The 16,253-nt window shown below is 35.6% G+C and overlaps 2 protein-coding genes across 2 annotated transcripts; one reads left to right on the top strand and one right to left on the bottom strand.

The window, feature by feature from the left end:
* Positions 1–438: 438 nt before the first annotated feature.
* On the top strand, positions 439–12,169 carry LOC116303803 (visual system homeobox 2). Its single transcript, XM_031713406.2, has 3 exons — positions 439–772; positions 1,349–1,563; positions 11,105–12,169. The coding sequence occupies exons 1-3, from the start codon at positions 556–558 to the stop codon at positions 11,501–11,503; spliced, it is 831 nt and encodes a 276-aa protein (XP_031569266.2). The 5' UTR covers positions 439–555; the 3' UTR covers positions 11,504–12,169.
* Positions 12,170–12,183: 14 nt separating this feature from the next.
* Positions 12,184–16,236, bottom strand: LOC116303802 (MAP3K12-binding inhibitory protein 1). The gene is made up of 10 exons (XM_031713405.2): positions 16,146–16,236; positions 15,941–16,057; positions 15,546–15,663; positions 15,144–15,208; positions 14,894–14,996; positions 14,725–14,790; positions 14,270–14,428; positions 13,868–13,968; positions 13,609–13,656; positions 12,184–12,807 (listed from the first exon to the last, which is right to left on the bottom strand). The coding sequence occupies exons 1-10, from the start codon at positions 16,212–16,214 to the stop codon at positions 12,736–12,738; spliced, it is 918 nt and encodes a 305-aa protein (XP_031569265.2). The 5' UTR covers positions 16,215–16,236; the 3' UTR covers positions 12,184–12,735.
* Positions 16,237–16,253: the final 17 nt, after the last annotated feature.

Genomic DNA, 16,253 nt, shown 5'->3' with positions numbered 1-16,253 from the left:
TTGAAGTATATCCTGCTCGGTGTATAATAATGTTGACTTAACAAAGTAATAGTTCTTTTCTTTGGCCCAGCTTCGGGTCCCCGAAATATTCTTCAAAAAATAAAAGACTTGAATGTCAAAATTCTCGGAAGGAAATATCACAGCGCGCGCAAAGATTTCGACCCACACACCTAACAAAAACCCTTTCTTTATAGAATTGGGGATTTTTACTGGAGGCGTACAATTGGTGTGTTTTTGTCTCGTTTATTATTTAGGTTAAAGGCATTTCGAGTATAATGTAGCTAATAATAGGCGACTCATAATGAACTGTGTTAGAAAGGGATGTCCAGGTGATATTTGATTGACATGTGACGAGTGATTGTTCAATTTCCTCTGCGCTATTCCTCAGTGCAATACAATGGCTAATTATCAAAAATCAACGATAAAAATGATTAGAACAGTATTTAAGCCATAGAATAGATGAACTAAGATTCATTACATTGAACAACCTCGGTGGAAAAAGCCGTGTCCATTCACTACCAAAAAAAAGTATCCAAGACGTTCAATAATTCAGCTATGGATCGAGATATCGCATTTTGTCTCTCTCTTTCCCGTGGTGAAATTCTTCCTCCAGTAAAGCGCTCATCTCCAGTTCACTCGTTTGCAATCCACGACATCCTTGGGCTTGGAGAAAAAGACGCTAAATCTAAACCCAGCTCAACTATCCAAGAGAGCTTGTCCGAGCGCTCATATTCGACTCTCGAACCTATCACAACACCGGAAAAATTCACGGGTAAGTTTCAAGTTTCTTATATTATTGGTAAGCAAGGAATTAAGCGGACAGGAAATATCCTAGTTATGAGTTTCTGTATCGAGTTTCTGTAAAAACAGAAAAGCGAATTTTGAAAGATCATACGAGGAAGAACGTGTGGGGACGATTAAAGGGCAAATACGCTTTAAATGAACTCTAATGGTTTTAATTAACAAGGTGAACACTGGGAAGCATGCTAGTGACAGAACACTCCTTTTCAAGCTGGAAAAGACACAAAATCTCGACAGTAATGTCCGTAAAGAAATATCACTCCACTTGATTTAGACCCTTGTTAGGATACGACCGACCATACCTAGCGTTAGACCAATTTAACCGATTCGTTGTAGAGGTACACTGACAATTGGACTAAGTCTCTCAAAGCTCATTACAGGGTTTACGAGAAATGAACATCGTATTTGCTCTTTTTATTATTATTCTTAACGCAAATCTTCAAACTCGAAATATTGTTTCCAAATCTGTAACAAATATCATATCCTTAAATTTGTCAAAGTTTTAAAATTGTCAAGGCATAATTTCTCTTTTCATTTGCGTTGTTAGATTTGAGAAATGATTCCAAACCTGAACATAATCTCTCGATTGGAAGCCATGAAAAATTCAGCTCCAAGAAGACGAAAAAACGAAGACACCGGACAATATTCACAAACTATCAGCTTGAAGAACTAGAAAAGGCATTTAAAGACAGTCATTACCCTGATGTTTATGCAAGAGAAAGTCTCTCGTTGAAGATAGATCTGCCAGAGGATAGAATCCAGGTAAGGTTCTTCAATATTCATATATTTATCAGTTTAAATTGCCTAGCGGAACAAGAATGATTGTGGCATTGAGACAAAAAAATCAAAAACAAAAAGACAAAACAATTAAATGTTTTCATCTACATTTATGTATAATTTACTAAGCGTAAAGACTTGAAAATGAGGGAGGAAAATCTTGAGAAATATAGAAAAAAAAGAACATGAATGGGGAAGATGATAAACATCTTTATGTTCGAGATCCAAACCTGAGAGAATCAAGTCGAAAATACTCTCAGAATCCAGCTAAAAAACAGTTTTAAATTGATTGATATGCACGGATTAAAAATGTAACTGTCTTACTTAATAAATCCCATGTTGTTTTTTTACTTTGCAATGTTGAAAGCTCCCAAAAATTACTCTCTATTTCGCGTCATTAATGTTCATTAAGACTATGAAGTCGTTCTAATTACGGTAATTATCCTGTGCTTGCATTGCGCGGCAGGTGTGTTCATTGACAGACGAGACGATTCAGGACTGCCGTAATAAATCAAAATCAATAGACAAGTTTATAGGCTCAAAGTTATTAATCTCGGCCAAGATCTAAGACAATACTTAAGCGGTGAACGCACGCGCGTCACTCACACCTCACTTAAACATTTCCCTTTTTCTAAGATTATGAGAATCGCTCTTTTTGGGCAACGCATGAAAATCGCTATTGAAGTAAAATATTAGCCATGAAACATGAACTCCATTGGATAAACTTTCCTTTATAGACTGATTTCTAAATCATATTTTCTTTTTTCATTTGTGTCAGTATAGATCGGAAGTGAGCAAAACTAGACCTATGACAACAGAAAGATGTGTCCTTAATTAAGGTCTTGGAGTTTGTAGTCCCTTTTATCGCATAGGACTTCAACTGGTTTGAATATTTCATATTCAGGTTTACCTAATTGCTTTCTTTGAAATGATTTCACCGGCCTTTCGGATGGACCGTCGAGTTTATTTAGCACTCTTCAGATTTTATTACAGCTCAAATATAGAACGTTATCGTCTCCCTTTACAACGGAAATACGCCTGATAACATGGAAATCATCTTAATAAATTTTAACAGGAAACATACATGGAGTAATGAAGTTTTCATAAGCTACTCATCACCGATGTGTAGTCATTTTTTCCCGCTTTGATTTTAATATAAGTTGAAACGATGAGACAACATTAATGAAACTGTCAAATACTTGGTCAAGCTATGTATTCATAGCTAATGTAGATCCTGACATTCTCGCTCTAAGCAAACGCAGTCCGAACTTGCTTTAAACGCATCAAAGATCTATCAGGAGTCTAGGGCTAAACTTGTGAATTTGTATGAACATTAAAAGGGTTAATTTTCGAACAGTGGTAGGGCAAAAACAGCTCATAAGGAGGGCGTTATGCAAATTTGATATCGTGATTTGAATTGAAAAAGAAAAGAGAGAGAAAAAATGAGAATGATAAATTCTCAGATGTATTGTCAGATGCGGGTACTTCAAATGATGTTTGATAGCACAAGACAGGTTTTGTGAACTTCATCCGGCACCACCAACACCGCTCGACCTAGAATGAAAGAATGGCAAAGAAAACACAAATAGCGGATAAGAATGTAGGACTAATTTCGAAGCCGTTATTACCCTTTGTTTAGTTAGGAACAAATCCTATTTGAATTGAATGCGAGGAAACTCATCCTCAAAGAAAACCTTGGGTGTGTTTGTCAAGATAAGACAAGAAAAAGCTCATAAAGACGCTGGTCTGAGTCTAAGTTTTGAAAGACAGATAACGAACCAGGATCTTTCCTTTCATAGAATGAGACAAAAAAACATCTCTAGACAACCTCAAACACATCGTTTACACAACCCCAATGGCACTAATTTAGACTGAGAACCTCCAAAAGACTAAATTTGTCGAAATGACATTCCGGTTTTTTGGTCAGTCTTTTTCGGGAGTTGAGTTTTTCGGCACGATTGCTAATGATTGTAAATTTGCCCGCTGGTAAAATGGCAAATTAGGCCTTGAACCTCGAGGCTAAAAGAGAGCTTTTTACGAAGATCAGTTATCAGGCCAGTTTAGAAAGAGGAAATTATTATTATTAACATATATTCACTGACGAACGTTTACTTTAAATTCTTTGTCTTTTTACTAGGCGCGCCATGGAAAAGCGCAGTTCTTCAGTCAAACGTACCCTACAAAACTGACACACACAAAAAACACTCTAGTTTTCTGCTAATTTCGTTCACGAATTTTCTTCCCAAATGATAAAAAATCATAACATAAACAATAAATACAAATGAGTCATTACTTTCACGGTGAATTTACTTGTAAACTCCGTTCATTTTGCTGAGTAAACTAGGAATATTTACTCTTCAACTCCCGGTCAAGGTTTAATAATCTTGAACACAAATTAGGTGTTGGAGGAAAAAATTAAAAATTTCAGTCAAGGCAAATTATGTCTGTTGTTTCAGTTTTACAATGAGAAAACAATTCAATTGACTTTATAGTTCTGATTTCTTTCTATTTGTGTTTCTTTAGTACTTCCTTTGCTAAATTTTCTTCCACATAAACACGAAATTTATTTCAAATCTAAATTTTAGCATCCCAGAAGTTACACATAAATTTCTTCTTCAAGTAAGAAAGAAACGGATCTTTTTTTATATTTAAAAGTACAAATTTTGAAAGTAAATTTTAGACATTGATTTCACACTCTTAACCGGACATGGAACAATAATTATTAGAACTGGATTGGCAGAAATGTAAAACCATATGATCTTTATTTTAACCCTATTTTACGCTTCATGTTTAATCATGTCAAACCTAAAGCATCTTGAAAAGAAAATCAAAAATATGACTCGTTTTGAAGAGCTTAACACAAAGTATTGCTGACATTTTTACCTTATGTTAAGAATCTTCAATCAGTTAGCAAAGCAAGCAATACGAAATATAATTGGTATTAATTATTGAAAATAGTCTTATTTTACTACTTATCAGTCAGACAAACTCCAAACGTGGTTGTTAAATATATAAAAATTACTAGAAGTGTCATTTGGGCTGTAAAAATCGTGAACAATCTGTTTCCAGCCTCGTACCCTCTACATTAGTAGTTTCTCAGTTGGGTAAGGACCCTAATTTCGCCAGATTGGTTGATTTTTTAGGCTAAATTTGAGCAGAATTTTTGATAGCGTTTGCCGGCACAAGATTTGGGCGTAAATACGCGTAGAAAGATTTACTTCAGTATTCTTGTGCAGCAAGTGTTATCGCTTTATAGAGTCCCTGGTATGCGAAATATAGCGATCTCTACGGGGTGCAAAATAGGCTTTTATCGCTGCTAATTTTCTATTTCTTTTACAGCGAAAATTACTAGTTAAAAGATTCAAAAATTCAGTTAGACTGAGAAAAAAACGGTGGTAGTAAAGACCAACAATTAAAATTTTTTGAATGAATTTTAGGGTAAAAATCAACCATTTAAAAAAATAAATGAGTAGATTGTCGTTTCTTCCTGGGAGGATGCACGATTCAAACACAGTAAATTATTGATTGAAGACCATATTAAGACCATATTATAAAGCAATTTTTTCTATGTTGGTGATCTTTCTATTCCAAGATAGCCAAAGGCTAGTGTTCTATGGGCTAATTTCAATACAGTTCAGCCAAAAAGTTAAATGAGGAATTCTTGCCCTCGGGATAGGCAGCATTCAAATAATAACTAGCTTCATATTTTTGAGATAAAAATTCCATTTTCGCCTACTTTTAGTTTTTGTTGAAGTAGTTGAAATACGGAAAGCCGTTAAAGATTTATACCGCTGATGGAATCTCTGAGCACTTTTAGATTTTTGATTTTTCTATGTCAAGTCACCTGCTGCTGAAGAATGGGCGCGCCATTTTGCACGGCTGCGGACATAGTACGAAGACCGAGTGTTTGTAAACGGCGCGCGATGGCCTTTTAGTACGGATCAAAAACGGCGTTCTATACCGGATATATCAAAACCATATAAACAAAGCATTCAGTCTATAAACTATACTAACAAGCTATTATTTAGTAATTTTCTTTAAGTTGAATAGACCAAGAAAGAAAAAAAACAAATCGAAAGCAATTCAAATCTTATATGAAATGGAAAACCGTCAAATAAGTAATAAGACTTAAAAAAACATGTTTACTTTTACATCAAAAATGTGTGAGGAAGAAAGCCGTTAAATGTACTTTTCTCGGAAGTGTTCAACTCTTCGACTGAATTGAGAAGTTTTAAGAATTTTCTTAGCATGCCCTCAACAGAATTAAACAAAGTCGAAGTAGAATACAAAAATAGCTTTGCTTGTAACCTTTTGTTTCAGAGATGCAGTTCCAGCTCTCTAATAATGTCTAAGTTCTTAAGAGGCTTGAAATGATTTGAATCAAAAAGACATGGGTCCCCAAAGTCTCACTGCCCAGGGCAAACCTGTAATCATAGGGCATTTGCTTGGCCAGTGTGACCGCACTATACAGCAATCTGAAGTAATTAGAACTAAACAAGTCCAAGCCAGTTAATGATCTCTACTATTACCCAAATTACTGTGAGAAAACTGGCCTAATCCGAGTAAATAAAAATGAAAAAAATTTAATATCTTTTTCTTCTTTCTTTCTTTCTTTTTTTTCATCGTGGGATATAAAAATATCCTTCAAACAGCTTATCTTTGTTTGTGTTGTGAAAAGATGTTGGAGAGGAAAGCGGCATTTTTCAGTAGTGTCGAGGCTGTTTTCATACACACAAATCGTTATCCAAAATCTACAAGACCCCCAAAAACCTAAGTTTGAGTGATAAGCTGGTTTGAGCATTAAAAACAACACGAATAGCATCGCCAAACATGAATTAAATATTTATCACTTCTCAGAAAAATCGAACAAAGTAAAAGTCATAAGCTTCCACGTTTTTGAGACAAAATTATTCGTTCATACGAGCCGATTTAAAGATCAAAAAATTAGTTATTGTTGGTTGACGTCATAGTTTTACTTAAGGATTAAAACATGTTTTTATTACCTTAAATAGGAACCTAATCACAAACTAAAACAATATTCAGGGTTGTTGCTATCTGTGAACGAAAAGTGCGGTGGGGAATACCTAACCTCGTGCAAATATTAGGATATCGGATCGTCAAGCGTTATCGCTGTTAATGTGATGAGGAGGAAAAAGATTCCTAATGTGACGAGAGGCGGTGGAGTGGACTTGTTGTGCTGAAAACCCTAATCATAAGTTCTGAAGAGTATTTCTCGTGTATATTGTCTCTGAACTAGAACATAAAGGCTTTGAAAGGCCATTGAAAGGAGTAGAGTAGCGTATGAGTTTTGAGTAATTATCGTTATCGGAACATAGCGCTTTCTTTGGAGTTAAGAATGACATTAAAGAGAGGAACAGAAACGTGTTGTAATCATGAAATCGAGTTTCTTTTCTACAAAGAGACAAAGAGCTTTTAAAGAGCAAACGAAGGAGCCGTGATTTGGAACTCCTAACGGCGGACTAAGACAACTTACTGTAAAGTTACACTATCAAGTGAGATTTTAGTAACGAAAATCATCTAGATTTATACTGCTTTCAAGCCGATTAAGGAGATAACAGGTTTACGTTAAAGTTAAAAAAATCTAGGGATTCTGAGTCAACATCCATGGCGCAATATATCGACATAACCGATATTATGGTTAATGGATTCGTGTTTTTTTCTTATTTTGGTGTTAGGTTTCATCGCTTTTAATCTGCGAGTCTGATTCAGAACTAATGATAGGCGGTTAATAGCAAATTACGCAACGACATTAAAGCTTCTTTTATAAATATTAAAACCGAAAAAGCCATTATTGGTTGATGGCTTGTAATGACTTGAAACCAGCGTTGAACTAATATTTTTTTAATGGCAAATTAGAAGAAATTTCTCGGCACGAAATTGAAAGTGTTTTCAGTTGTGCTGAGATAAAAATTGTGATTCAAATCGTAAAGGAATAAATGGAACTAATTTTGGTGCGAAGAACTATTATTATTATTGAAAAATTATAAAAGAATGAAAAATTACTTGTAAATAATGAGAGAAAAAGGAAAATTATTTTTGGTTTCGGTCGAGCAGCAATTATTATGGTAGAGCAAAAGGAGTTTATATTTACGTAAACTAGGAAATTTTTCAATAGCTTTTTGTACATTTTTTGAACAGTATTGCATCAAGGGAAAAACGAAATCAAAATGAAGCTTCGAATAATGGTAACTGTACAAAACAACTGCTTACGTTTGTCGTAATAAGATTGCGAAATAAAAATTCCTACAAGTCATTAAAAAACTTAGTCCAATAAACCTAAGTACGACCAGACCAAAGCGAAGCTGAAGTAGATTCAGTAGTACATATTTGATAACTTTGAAGATCACGAGTTTTGAAGCGATAAAAAAGATAATGTCTGCGAATCAAGTGGAAATGTAGTTTGCAAAACAATCTATAGTTCAAGATAAATTACTTTGTATACAAAAATATGTAATAACTCTTACAATGTACTGGTAAATTTGGAAGTTAATAATCCGCCATGAAAAGATTCACTGTGGAATGAAGTTCTTGGCATTTTCATACGATTCATAGTTCGTAAGGAAGGAAGGGACCTTTTTGTTTATAGATTATAGACAGTGATATCTTTGTTAGACTAATAGAAGAAGCTATTAAACCACACGAACGACAGACAAATAAAATCCATTCATAAATATAATTCTTTCTGATTCATTCTTGCCGCATATTGTTTGGTAATTCCCCTTAAGGCAATTGGGCGTTCAAGATTCGTGTGCTGAAATGAACCAGAAATTGGAAGAATAATAGTTGCAATAAATAATTATAGAGTATTCACACAATTTACAATCATTAACGAAATGACAATTGGCTTTTTACGAGTCATTTAAACTATTTGTTTCGACTCGAACGTAAATGCGGAATGAAGTTGTTTGAATAAAATTATTAAGCGAATTTTCTATTTCCCAATCTATATTCTGCTTAGTTCTAATATTCTTGGTAAATTGTCTACATTTACTCTCGGATTTAAAGATTTTTTTCCTTTTGTGTGTGTGTGTGTGTGTTTATATTTTTCCATATCCAGGAGAATACTCCAACTAGCAGAGAAAATGTATTCACAAGGAAAAAACCATGTTTTTCTTCAACATTCCAAAACAATTTGGAATATAGAGTATTAAGTAATGTAAATGTAGCTGGGAGAGACTGTAATTGTATTTTCCTCTTGGTGAATATTAATGGAGTAAGCGCGTCCGTAAATTGTCACTTTGTGTGCTGCAAACCACGCCCAACTTTTAAAGGAAAAAAATTAACTTTCCAACAATGTCAAAATGAGTTTGTAAAATAAGTCAATTATGAAGCAATAAAAATGAATGATTAAGTATAAACTAGTGTAACCTTGGGATTTTTGGTCGTAAGGCGTTTTTTTAGAATGACAGTAGATTTTTTTTGGATTTTTTTTTGATTTTTTATTTTTTATTTTTTTTTTTGTGAAACAGGAAGTTTTAATCAGTTGGCGATTTGAATTTTTAACAGGCGAGAGTGACTTTGAAAATGAAAATGAACTTTTGAGTTTATGTAACTGGGATTATAGAGACTTTCCTAACATCACATGTCTTTTTCCCTCCGTTATTTTAATAAAGAAAGTTGTGTTGAGCAGTTTTAAGATCTCCGCTTTCGATAACATTGCTTTTAATGTCTAAAAACACCGGCTAGCGCCTTGACTGGTTAGTTAAACAGAACAAAAAGTGAGCTTTACTTTTTAACAAATTGAAAAGCCTGAGTAAACATGGTGACTTCTTTCATTCGTTCATTAATAAACAGGCTACTTTATTCTGCCCGGGTTTTGTTTCGGCGAGTTGTTTTATTGATAATCTGATATCTATTCTTCGCGTAATGAGAGAGGGGAACAAAATCATTTCATTAGATGTTCCCGCTTGTGTACTGACTTAGATAACGACACTATGATTACACAAAAGTTTAATAACAGAATCTAGAGCTTTAATCGGCTGGCTAGATTATCGACAAAGAGAAATCGAGAAGTTTATTTATTGTCTCGACGAACAACAACAAAAAATAATTGTAGATGGATGGAAAAACGGATGAGAAAATGACAGAAGATTACAAGCAAGTTTAGTCTCTGTACCTTGCCATCTTCCCCCCACAGTCATACAATTTCCGATTTCTATTCTTATCATATTCATCTCATCCTCTAGAGCTGTGTTATCTTGACTGAATTGGGCAGAACTTCATTTGTTTTAATTTCTCTGGGTATTATCGCGTATTCGGGGATGTCTTGGTTCCACATCGGAAGAACATGGCAGTGCTTCTGACAAGCTGAAAATTAGTGGGTGTTACGTATATCATCACAAGGCAGTTTTGTAATTTACTTTATAGAAATACTCTTTACTCTTTTACTTCTGTTTAATAGAGAAAAAATTGACTTAAGATAAGCATATCTGGTTACTTGACACAGTGATTTGTATGAAGAGTTTCTTTTTCGATTGAACTTCTTAATAGGTTTATTATTCTTTTTGTACACTTTGAAGTTGAAGTCAAACAGTTTGTACGATGACATACAAAGTACGAAGCTTCAAAGTGTTGACTTAATTTGTTTCAAAGAAACGGTTGGTTGGTGAACTCAGTCCACTGAAAAGCTTTTCTTGTAGCACGAAACTTTCCGTTTTTGACGAAGTTTTAAGAAACCTTTCTGTTTGCTAAACACGGAAAGGGAAGGTCGACTAAAGTGAAGGCATAATTAAATTAATTAAGGCAAAATTTTCACTAGAAAATACGTTGAAGAACTTAGTGATTCTGTTTGATCGTTTTGTACAAAACATAGTGCCTTTTGTACTATTCTTGATGTTTTATACTAGGCGTTTTCATTTGCTTGAGCATTTTTACAGCGAAGTATTTTTCCTGAAATTGTTTTAAAGATATGCACTTATAAAAAAATGGACTTAATCTTGTGAATCAAGGCCTTGTGTAGCAGTAATCACTCGCCTGGCTATTACCTCTGCGGTTAGCAGAGTTTGAATACTGCGTCTTTCCATTGATTCGAGGATTTTTCTCCAGGTTCTCTAATTTTTTCCCCTACACAAAACCTAACTTGCTAAATTCCAATTTGATTGAGTTTGCCGTACCTGACTTTGATCATTTGATCACGCAGCCCAGAGGTCGTTTCAGGGTTTGATCTGTGAGTTAGCTTTGTCCTGACGTAGATCAGCCCGGAGGTTGTTTCAGGGTTCGATCTGTGAGTTAGCCATGCCCTGACTTAGATCAGCCCAGAGGTTGTTTCAGGGATTGATCTGTGAGTTAGCCGTGCCCTGACTTAGATCAGCCCAGAGGTCGTTTCAGGGTTCAATCTGTGAGTTAGCCGTGCCCTGACTTAGATCAGCCCAGAGGTTGTTTCAGGATTCCGATAATGAATCTTAAAGTTACATTTGCATGTATTCTTAAGTTAGCCACTCAATTTTAAATGGTAATTTTTTCATCAGAACAATATTAATTCTTCTTTTTTTTTATGTCACTCCAGGTTTGGTTTCAAAACCGTCGAGCGAAGTGGAGAAAGAAGGAGAAGTGTTGGGGACACAGTTCGATCATGGCAGAATACGGCTTGTACGGTGCAATGGTAAGGCACTCCTTACCCCTCCCCCCTCATCTTACACCTAGCTCAGCACCATGGCTCCTAGGAATGCACAAGAAGGCAAAGCAACAAGGAGATAGCTTAGAAAACGAGAAAGACGACCAAGAACAAGGAGACGAAAGCGAAGAAGATCGAAGGTCACACAGCATTGCGTCGCTAAGGAAACGGGCGATGGAACACATCAACAACAACATCAACAGCAATAAACAAGAACACGAGATCACAGTAAAATATATTAAGAAGGAACGGGAAGACGACACACCTTCCCCAGCCCTCTCAATTGAGTAAAAAATTGCTCCTATTGTATCCATCAGATATGATGCGCGCATCATTAGTCGCTTGACCGTAACTTGGGTTTTGAAATTCCGCTCCAAAAGAAAATTGTACACTACTCATGTAAATATAACGAAAAACAACGAAAACTGCTGAAAACCCATAAGAAAACAAACATTTAGTTTGTAAATGACATTTATAATAAACAGGTTATTTACAAGCATTCGGGCTCCCTGTGGATGGAGTGGATGCATAAAGACTGGTTCCAAAAACATGATATGATGAGGAAGAACTTCAAAGTTGGTTGCCTGGCAACAACGACGAATGCCAAGGCAGCATTTGTAGATAATGACAACATATTTGCATGCTCACGTGACCTGCATTGACTAATTTATTTAAAAATGTGCACGTCGCAAACTGTTTCAAACGCAGTTAAATTGCTTAACTTAAAATTTTTAGGGGTTCTTTTTCCCTAGCAATTTTGTTTAGTACATACTCGGTTGCAATAAATTTAAATTTAGTGAAAGATTGATTGTAGAAACCACTGTACCGACTTAGTTCAGAATATTCGAATGAAGAAAGACATTTTTCGTGAAAATTGTACATTTAAATCAACAAGTTATTTATAAATCTACTGAACCATGTTAAATCAACAAGTTATTTATAAATCTACTGAACCATGTTAAATCAACAAGTTATTTATAAATCTACTGAACCATGTTAAATCAACAAGTTATTTATAAATCTACTGAACCATGTAAAAAACACATTGTAATAAGCCCAATGATGAATTATTAAAAATCTATTCATAAAGTATCAGATGAGTGTACATTGGGTGTTCAAAGCCAAAAGAGATTTTCTAAGGGGGGAGGGGGTTGCCTTTAGCAGAACTTCAGAATTTTTTAAGGGTTAAACCTGTGTTTTAAGACCGTAACAAAACTTCACGTTTTTCTGGGTGGAGGAGAGAATGTCAACTGAAGGCAGGAAGGTCATAGACTTTTTAAGAAAACTGTTGCAAGCATTCCCCAGCCTACCCCCAGTTAAAAACAGCGTATCTTAAATAATCCTCTAGGTACCTATTTAACTAAACTTAGCTCGTTTTATAAATAACTAAGTCTACCTCTCATTGGCTGCATCATCTGACGTCATCATCATGCTAGTCTTGGCTGCATCACTAAGTCTACCTCTCATTGGCTGCATCATCTGAAGTCATCATCATGCTAGTCTTGACTGCACACGATGAGAGATCATCGAGATCTATTGAGCAGCATATTCTTGAGTGCCGAGATGCGTTCGTCGATGGTCGACAGAGACATACTCTAACAAGACAATCAAATATATTAAAATAATGGGATATGATAAAATACATGGGAAAATGGAACTCGTTAAAATTACAATTCGAGTATAAGAAAAATCTCGCTGATCCATGCAATAAAATCCATAAGAAGATCAGATTTTGAATTTCATAGTCTTTGAAACAAAGATAATTTGTGGATTCCTTGGATTCCGAAATGATTCCGGATCCAGGTTCCATAGTTTTGATTGCTTTGGGCATAAAAGTTAAAAACAGACCAAAAACATTTCCTAAAAGAATTGTCACTTTTATAGAATCAATTAACTTGCCGCTTCACTGGAAGGCAAGTTGAGCCCAAAGACACAGGAAGAGATCAAATAATGAGCTGGGAAAGATAGCTTATCAGAAAAAAATGGAGGCATAAGACACAGTCACGATATAAAAGAGTGACAAACCCTGTGCGAATCATATCGCGCAAGTTTTCTGGTCAGCCTCGCCAGGGAACAGCTTACTACCAATTTACGTCATTTCCTGTGCCTTCGAGCAATTCGTGCATTAAGGGTAGACCTATTGCCGTCAGATCTGAAGTCCATATGACGCCTCAGCTTCAGCAGACGTTGCGGGGGTATGGCAAAGTAGAATTGAATCTTTAAATTTCTGTCGGTGGACGTGTGTTCGAATCCTTTCGTATTCAGATACGATTTCTTGCTCTTTCAACGGACTAATGCCTACACAGAGTGACATTTCCCAATCCCCGCTTCAGGCCTCATTCGTTTTTGTCAATATATGACATCAATTGGTATCCAATAAGAGTGATGTCACTAACCTCAAGTGAAGATGAGTTACTTGCTCGTGACCGCGAGGTTTGGCAAACCTACAACGAAGTATACACCTTTTAATATTATCGAATCTTGAAACAACCTCTGGGCTGATCTAAGTCAGGGCACAGGAAACCCTCACGGATTGAATCGGAATATTTAGCCTCAGTTTTGCGGAGGGAAGAAAACCAGAGAACGCGGAGTTACCGTTAACAGAATCAAAAGTGTCTAAAACAAATTTTCGTGCGGTACTGACGCGGTACTTACTTTGTTTTTATCAAAATATTCTGGCGATAAACTTTCCAGATGAAGAATTCTGCTTTCTAAGTCTCGGATTCGTTCATAAACATCTAGTGGAACAGGTTTTCCTGAAGACAAAAAAAAAAAACACAATTCCACCAAAATGCCAAAATGTCGGTCTCCCAAGGCACAAGCGCGTCTGTTTCCCGCCAAAACCAGCAAAACATCAGACTCAAATAAGAGAACTTCTCTTTCCCGCCAAAATGTCTCTTTCGAGGCACGGGCGCGTTTGTTTCCCGCCAAAATGCGCTTATCCTTCAAATAAAATCACTCTGTTGCTTATGAATACATCTGTAATACACCCTGGTATTAAGCTATAATGACCTGTTGCTAGTTGAAAAATTACTTAATGGATTCAAGACGACCTACCTGGTGTAAATCCTAGATGATGTTCTATATTATGCAGTCTTTCAGTGACACGGGATTCTGTACACGTCACCTTTGGATTCCCAGACAATTTCGTGTTATCTGTCACGTGACTAAGGGCCTGTGCTTCATCTGACGTACTTGTATTTCCAACACGTGTTACTACAGAACAAAATCAAGTGTTTCATACCCCAAATTTATTAGATAGGAAACATTTCACAGAAAGACAAGAAGGGAAAAAATTTCGCTTAGTTACCCAAAATGTGCAGTACTCTTATTTTAAGGTCAGTTTGGTTTCCTTGTTTCAGCTGGAAGACATTTCTGGGGGATGTGAATTAGCTGGAAAAAATCTCTTTTCTGATAAATATTTTTTCATTGGAAGGCTTTTCAGTAAAATCTACCACAGGCAACCCATGCAGTTGAAAGCATTCACTCTGGGAAAAGATATCACTTTTTACCTTTGATGTGGCTCTTCTGACCATATCTTGGCACAAATATAGCATCGGTTCTTGCACAACTGCCGACTAAACATGATTTTCTCTGAATAAGCACTAAGACAAATCAACATAATATCCCAACCCCTCCCCTGATCTTTTTTCATCAACACAGGGATCCCATGATATTTACCATTTTCTTGGTTATTTTCTACGATGTTACAGAATTCTCGTATGTTGACCAAGTTCACCTCATTCTGCTTCTGTTGCATGAAAGCAGATATTCTTCTATCAATCTAGAAAATGATAAAAACATTGAAAATCTGACACTAAGTAGACTGGCGGCAATCAGATATGCAAGGTATTGTGATACTACATTTTACTAAAGCTGATGTTCATAGACTAAAATGAATACAAGCTTTATGTGGTCATGTTGTTTTTACCTCAGACTTGTTTGCTGTCACTTGAACCAGTGTCCAGTCTATATCTTGATGTACTTGGATATCCTCTAATAAGGAAAGATACAAATGAACACTTAGAACAATCAAGTTAGCCATGCTCTGAGGTTGTTTCGGGGTTCAATCTGTGAGTTAGCCGTGCCCTGACTTAGATCAGCCCAGAGGTTGTTTCAGGGTTCAATCTGTGAGTTAGCCATGCTCTGACTTAGATCAACCCAGAGGTTGTTTCAGGGTTCAATCTGTGAGTTAGCCGTGCCCTGACTTGAATCAGCCCAGAGGTTGTTCAGGGTTCAATAATAGATTGAAGGTATTTTTGAAGGTATAGGACAGTAGCAAACTACTGTAACACACCTAAAAAAACTGCTGTAAAAACACAGGTAACATTACCTTGATTGTTTTGCTTGGGAATGTTGGTCTTGTTAAGAGAATCTTGATCAATTTTGATCTTTTTCTGCGGCTGCTCAGATGTGTTACTCTCGGCTGTTTTACACTGGTCTTGTAATTCCTGCCAAAATATATACACAAACCTTTAGATATAACTAATATTTTAATTTGGATGAAATAATTGAAATATGCATAGAAACATACAAGTGTGTATCTTATGAACCAAAAACTTGAGAGATTCTCTTAAATATTATTTCATAACTAGGAACAATAAAGGATTGGAGCATATTCCTGAGTAAAGGATTGCAAAAGAGAAGCAAGAATGAACAGAGCCCTTTCAAAAATATTTTGATCTTTTGATCTTTTGATCTTTTGATCTTTTGATCTTTTGATCTTACTTGTAGATTTTGTATTAGTTTATCAATAATGCTAAGAGCAAAGTCTTGTTCAACATGTGCTTTATCAATCTTGCTATAATCTATACTCCAATACACCATTCTTTGGTCGAGTCCAATCTGAAAACAAATAACAAAATATTCACATTATTCCTTGGCTAAAACTTTTAAAAAATAATACTGTATCCTTAAGCATTTGTTTCCTTACCTCTTTTATCCTATTCTCTATTATTTGTAATAAACTTTTCAATACATATTTACCCTCTTCCTTTGACATCTTTCAAAATTATTACTCTTTTTCCAAGCTCTCTCGGCC

This window comes from Actinia tenebrosa, unplaced genomic scaffold (genome assembly GCF_029948245.1).
Source record: "Actinia tenebrosa isolate PJP-AT-01 unplaced genomic scaffold, QUT_ActTen_1.0 PGA_scaffold8__29_contigs__length_14323225, whole genome shotgun sequence".
Lineage (NCBI taxonomy): Eukaryota > Metazoa > Cnidaria > Anthozoa > Actiniaria > Actiniidae > Actinia > Actinia tenebrosa.
Note: the sequence above shows the minus strand (reverse complement) of the source record. Positions and strands in the feature narration are given on the sequence as shown.

Excerpts from the sequence above, each read along its gene's own strand:
- LOC116303803 (XM_031713406.2), top strand. The coding sequence starts at position 556 with ATGGATCGAGATATCGCATTTTGTCTCTCTCTTTCCCGTGGTGAAATT. Across the intron at positions 773-1,348 it reads AACACCGGAAAAATTCACGG|ATTTGAGAAATGATTCCAAA; the intron begins GTAAGTTTCAAG and ends TTGCGTTGTTAG. Across the intron at positions 1,564-11,104 it reads TGCCAGAGGATAGAATCCAG|GTTTGGTTTCAAAACCGTCG; the intron begins GTAAGGTTCTTC and ends ATGTCACTCCAG.
- LOC116303802 (XM_031713405.2), bottom strand. The coding sequence starts at position 16,214 with ATGTCAAAGGAAGAGGGTAAATATGTATTGAAAAGTTTATTACAAATA. Across the intron at positions 15,664-15,940 it reads AACTAATACAAAATCTACAA|GAATTACAAGACCAGTGTAA; the intron begins GTAAGATCAAAA and ends ATATTTTGGCAG. Across the intron at positions 13,657-13,867 it reads AATATTTTGATAAAAACAAA|GTTTGCCAAACCTCGCGGTC; the intron begins GTAAGTACCGCG and ends ACTTCGTTGTAG.